The 6137-nt window shown below is 46.2% G+C and overlaps 1 protein-coding gene across 2 annotated transcripts in view; it reads right to left on the bottom strand.

Annotated features, from left to right (window-relative positions):
• Positions 1–1590: 1590 nt before the first annotated feature.
• Amfr (autocrine motility factor receptor) overlaps positions 1591–6137 on the bottom strand; it is a 38498-nt gene continuing 33951 nt past the window's right edge. For both annotated transcript variants that reach the window (XM_028770351.1, XM_028770352.1), the window contains exons 11-14: positions 5876–6010; positions 4580–4663; positions 3891–4075; positions 1591–3114 (exon numbers count right to left, since the gene is read on the bottom strand). In XM_028770351.1, coding sequence (XP_028626184.1) covers positions 2967–3114; positions 3891–4075; positions 4580–4663; positions 5876–6010 — 552 coding nt within the window. In that variant the 3' untranslated portion in view covers positions 1591–2966. The remainder of the gene's footprint in view (positions 3115–3890; positions 4076–4579; positions 4664–5875; positions 6011–6137) is intronic.

Raw genomic sequence — 6137 nt, 5'->3', positions numbered from 1 at the left:
CATGGCATATGTGTGAAGGTGCAGGCACAATACTGTTTCAGACCAAAGCTAACAGTCCTGTCCCCAGCTGTCATGAGTACCTAGTAAATGCAGGTACACCCTGAAGCATCTTCCACCAACCCCCACCTCTTTTCCAGTGCTTTCCTTGCCAATTGCCTTCACTTCAAGTTGCTGAATACAGAGGGAGCCACACAACCTACAGCCAATCCCTTGACTGTTGTATCAGACAACAAACCAAGACCCCCAATGGAAGGCCAAAGGAGAATATGATCCAGACAGTCTGAATTTCTCTCAAAATGAGCTATATTCTAGCAAGTTCTTTCCCAACTTACCAAACTACAAGTAGATTTTTCAGATAGATAAAAGCCAGTGTTTTGTTTTAAACCTTAATTTTTCTAGTTCTCCCAGTGCTGGACATAGAATTCTGGACATTGCATGTGTTAGGCAAGGCAAGTACTCAGTAGGTTACATCCTAGTATGTAGGTTACATCCTAGTATGGCCTTCTTTCTTAAAGAAGCAGTTTCTGGAAAGGCTAGGGAGAGGAAGGTTCAGTACAGGAAGCACAGGGGCAGAACCTATGCATTATTTAAAAACAAACACACACTCCATGTATAGCCAGGGTTAGAACCACTTCCAAACTTATTGAAAGCAGAGGTGGGAGACGAATCTTCAGGTAAGATAGAGAGCCTTCCAAGGAAGACACACAACTCCTTAACAAGCCTCCTACTTGTGTGTTCCCAAGTCCCAAAGAGCTCACAGATCCCTTTCCCAAAATCTCAACAAAGGATCAAGCCTGCTGGCTGCAAACTGAAGAGTTTGCACCACTCTAGGGAAGGTCAAATGCAGGCTACCCAAGCACCTAAGAGTCAAACCAATCCTAATGTAAATTTGCAGTCATCCTCTCTGCTACATAAAAGTATCAAAGTTTAAAGAAAAAAATTAAGGACCCGAGAAGACAAAAATTAAATATGGCCAATAAGGAAAAGAGGACTACAGAATAGTTCCAAAACTACCCAGAAGCCTCTTGAAGCTTTGCTGCTCCATAGCTGAGCTGGAGGACCAGTGACTTGGCAATGGATGAGCCGCCCAGTCTCACCACCAGTGCCTTCACTTAGCACCTGTCCAGTGTCCCCAAGAAGTGATGAAAGCCAGAAGCTTTCTATTGTACCCAGAATCCTTAACTCTCCAGATTATTTCTCTACCAGCTTCCCTTTGACCCAACCCATCTATAGAGGAAACAAACCAAGCATAAACTTGGGACTTCTCTCCCTGAACCATCTTAAGCCATACTAAGGCACTTCCATTTATATCTGTTCAATAGTCTACAGTGTTTCTAGACCCTCTGAAAGGGACTGCAAGCTGTTTCCACCTTTCCACATCTGAAATGGAAGAACAGTGGACTTAGCTTTCCCTTTCGTTTCATGTGCAGCATGGAAAGGTATCAGGCAAAGACAAACCCAGTGCTACTTCCTCCAAGTAAACACATGAGAAACAACGCCCCACCCAGTTCAACAGGATTACAAAACACCCCAACCCAGACAGCACACACAAGAGCAGCGTGGGTCTCCAGTGGCCCCACACACACCACATTACAAGAGATTGCTTTTTATTATTGTTGCTTTACAATAAAAACAAATTGCTCTGCTCTCAGCAAAACAAACAAAAACAAAACCCACAGGAATTTAACTAACAGCAGTTCAAGGTAAGGCTTTTGAAAGATTTATTGAAATAAATTATCTTCACCTATTTGCCTATTATCCTTGTCTCAGTTACTTGTCAACACTCTAAAAACTTTCAGGTATGTAAAATACATTTAACTTTGCCAATAATTTTAGATAATACTGGATTTTTCTCAAAAGGACTACCATAAAACTATATTTTGAAACATTAAAAAAAAACCCTTAATCCAATGGGACATAAAACTATGTAACCTATGATTGCATGTTTCAAATCTTTAAATACGTGGAGAATTTGAGATCTGGGACCAAGACCACTTGAGGCATGTGGATTATTTAACATCCTCTGTTTCTGTTTAATGAGACCCACAGGAACAAGAGCAGGAAAATGAAGGGCTCCAGGGGAGAAAGATACGAAAGGTATTTCTTCAGCAAAACATCCCTGCCTTGCAGGACCCATGCCTTTTTCCAAGGATCAAACCCATATGCTTAACATAGCCTAATTGGGTTGACCAAGGAATTAAAATCATAACCAAAGCTTGCTACTCAACCCCTTCCCATGCCTAGATTAAGCAGGGAGTGGAAAGAAAGAAAGGCGGCCATGGGGCAAGCTTCTGTGATGCAAGAGCACCAGAGTGAACGGAAGTGAAGCCGGCTGTGGACTGGGGCTCAGATTGGTCCTGAAGATTAAGGGCAGAAAAGGGTTTCCTCATTCTGCAGCCCTGAGCAGTTCTTTCTCCATGATGCTCTGCTGGTCTGGAGGTCCAGGAGCCTGTGGACTGGCCTCTGAAACACAGGACGCTTCCTCCCTACGTACAACATCTAGTAACAGGATACCTTGCCATAGTGTAGAGACAGGCTCCTGCTGCACACCTTCTTACTGCTGTTATGCACCTGCCCCAGAATCCATGCTTCCTTCCAGCTGTGGTGCTAAAATACCCAACATCTGCTGTGGCTTATATCAAAACAGAAATTCAAACTAACTGCTGCAGGCAGGTGAGTGCCCAAATGTCCACTTCCTTTTGCTTGTCACCTACTCCTAGCAAGTCCAGTCAACACCAGAAGAGACCATGCCTAGAGTTAAAATGTGCAGTGTTTCTAAGGGGAAGAGAAATGTCACATAGAAAGTATTACAAAGGATTAAATTTGTCAGCTGTCCACACACTATCAAGACCACATGCTTTATGCAGCAGCAATGCAGTCGCAGGTCTCCACACAGCAGGCAAAACTGGGACAGGCCTCTTCCGGTAGGTAGGGCTGGGCAGGAGGCTGAGGAAGGTGAGGAAGCACTAGGTCGTCTGTTGCCTCTGAAGTCTCCGCTCAGCAGCCGCAGCCAGCATCCTTCGGCGCAGGGTCACGGGGTCGGAGGATGTGCCTTCAGAAGGGAGGAGTCTCTCTGAGGCCCCGTCCTCTTCAGAACTTTTGTTCAAGAACCGCCTATAGGAAATGAGAAAGCCATAAGAGAGAAAGGTGGCAAACGGGAAGACATGCAGAACGCTGCTGTTCTCAGTTCCCCTTCTCCACAAGCACCTTCGCAGCTGTCACTCAAGGTCATCCTATAATAAAAACAGCCTCGCCCATGGGCTGAGGTCCAGTGCAGCTCAGAGGCAGGGCACTTGCTCAGCATGTGTGAAGCCCTGTGCTCAACCCAAAACTATAAAAGGAGAGGAAGAGAGAAAGAAAGAAGAGCCAAGAAGGGTGAACAGCTAAGAAGCCAGGCGGGAAGGACAGCACAGACTCCATGGATGAACCTAACTCCCAGGGAGAGGACTATCAAATAACAGTTCAACTTTCTCTCCTCTGCCTATCTCCTTCTCACAGACAGCACTGGGACTTATAACAACAGGTCTGTGCAAGGCCCACAACCCACTTGGAAGAACTGAAATCAAATTCTACCCACCCAAAGAACAGTACCTGCTCTAGCTACCACCAACTTCAGGGGACTCATGCAACACAGGTCTTTGTTCATATTGCTGGTCCAAGGAAGAGCAGTCAAGAGGAATCTTAAAGGCAGACCTCTCCCAGGTCCTGGCAGGATTAACCACCCTAGGTATCAGTTTCTTACTGTGTCTGTCACATGAGTTAACAGTGTTCCTCCTCAGAGCCAAGGGGAAGACAGACGATTCATGTATAGGGCTGAGATCATGTTGGCACCCAGCTGCCATCTGCCCTGTGGCTTACGTATGCCAACTAGGGCTAGAGAATGAACTTACTTTCGAGCCTGCTGCAGAAGGTCATCCTTACGCTGGACTAACATGCGCTGTCTCTCATCAGCAGACTTGGAGAAGCGGCTCCCACGAGCCTCAAAGTCTTCCACCTCAATGGGCTCTAGCTCTACCTCACTGAAGTCCAAGGTCTCCTCCAGGCGGGGACTGAGGTCCAGTGGTACACGCTCCGTCTGGACAGAAAGACAGCTGTTACCACAGGCCTTTGACTCCCAGGCGCTTCCTTCCCTTGCCAGTGCACCCCTACACAAGCGTCTCCTGGAACTTCTGCCAGACAGGAAGCAGAAGCAGGAGCCTTGGGCTCTGAGAAGGCACACTACCAGGGCCTTCTTCAATCATAAATGGGATACGAAAAACCTGACTCTAACAGTGGGACCTAGCAGGCAAAAGTAAGTTACTAGTATCAGGCCTTCCAAGGAGATAACCTGCTCCTGTCTCTGCCCTGCTCACTGCTTTCTAGCCTTGGATGATGAAATTTCCTCCATCACAATCTGGTCACCATGAACTTAACTACCCACCATGCCTCCCTACTGTGACAAACTGAAACCCTCTCCAACAATTAACCAAAATAAACAGTTCTTCCCTTAAGCTGTTGCTGCCAACAGCAAGGTGACTGTAACTAATGCACAGACCACGCTGCACCTCTACAGCTCACAGCTTCAGTAAGCTGACCTTACCTGGAGAGAAGCTTCTCCCTCCTCCAGGTCAGTGCTGGGCCTTTCCACTGGGCTGTTGAGTGCAGGCCTCAGGCTATCTGACCGCTGAAAGAAAGCACAGCAGTCATTCAGAATGGGGTAACAGAGGGGGTAGGTGAGAGTTCTCAACACAGCTCACAACCTGAAAGGTGAGACAAAGGACTGGGAGGTCCACATATTCGAGAGTAGTTAGTCAATGGCTCGACATTCAGCTTCCTGTTCAATAACAGTGATTGCACAACAAAAGCAATGGCAGAGGTCAACCGCATGAGTAAACACTGTTATGGTTTTCTCAGTAACCTCCCTAAAGTGCTCTGAAGCCGGCACTGCAATTAGGTCTCCAGGCTAGGACTGTTCTGGGTCTTCCCCACAGAATACATCCCTTCAGGTCTGAGTGCCTTCACGTCTGCTAGCTGGTTTATGTGTTTCACTGACAACCCTATCTGGCCATATGAGGCAACTCTGTCACCTCCAAAGACAGCTAGGTCAGATAGCTGAGACCCAAGGGACCATATAGCTAACACCTTAGCCCAGCTGTCTCCAAAGGCTACACTCTTCAAAAGAGCTTCATCATTTTGAATTTTAGTGATACATCTCTCATTTATGTTCATTTATAGACTGTACAAAGGAACTTTTGGTAGGTGATTATCTAGACTTATGTAAGTTCCTCAGTATTATTGAAGGCACCTCTGTTGCTCTTTTTGTACCTCTCTCAGAGGCCGAGTGATGAGGCAGAAACTCTGATCTTTTTAATGAAGTTCAAAGTCCAAGCCTCAGAGAGATATGAGCTGTAACTAAACACACCACACTAAGTACAATCTACGTACAACCAGCCTTCTCTTGGACTGCCAAGGATCCATAAACCATAGCCCCGTGTTCACCCCTCTCACCCACTTCTACAGATAATGTTTTACTGGACCACAGGCTTGCTCATCACATACTCACTGCCAATGGCTACTTTAGTTGCCACAGACTGTGGAACAAGCAGAGCCGAAATACTCACTCTTTGCTCTTCACAAAAACAGATGTCAACTTTGGCAGGAGCCAATGGCCTCCCCTCATAGACCTGCAGCAAGGGAGGCTGATTTGGGGTATGGTTCTGCATAAAAAATACTCAAATTATCTGTATTTACCTTTGGTTGATCTATTCTCATATAGGATTTGAATAAAATGAAATTTATATAAACCCTTCCTCAAATCATAAACAGTATCTAGGTGTCAGGACCAAATCTTTGTAAAAATAAAATACATTTATTAGGCATAAAGCCCCAGTTTTACCTGTGTGGGGAAAGGTACTTGAATCCGTCCTTCTAAGATGTTATCTGTTGTTATTTCCACGGAGCGTGTCATCTGGAGGTCCTGGAGCACAAGGTGGTATGGAACCTGGGGGAACATCTCTTGAATCTGATGAGCCTAGAGAAATACAAAGAACCCACAGCAAAGGTCACCCTCAGCAGATCCGAGGGTCAGTGTGCATGCATGGCAGGCCCAGAACACAGAGGCTGACAGAGGGTCAGTGTGCATGCATGGCAGGCCCAGG

The sequence above is a fragment of the Grammomys surdaster genome, unplaced genomic scaffold (assembly GCF_004785775.1).
Source record: "Grammomys surdaster isolate TR1022 unplaced genomic scaffold, NIH_TR_1.0 201, whole genome shotgun sequence".
In the NCBI taxonomy this organism is placed as follows: domain Eukaryota; kingdom Metazoa; phylum Chordata; class Mammalia; order Rodentia; family Muridae; genus Grammomys; species Grammomys surdaster.
Note: the sequence above shows the minus strand (reverse complement) of the source record. Positions and strands in the feature narration are given on the sequence as shown.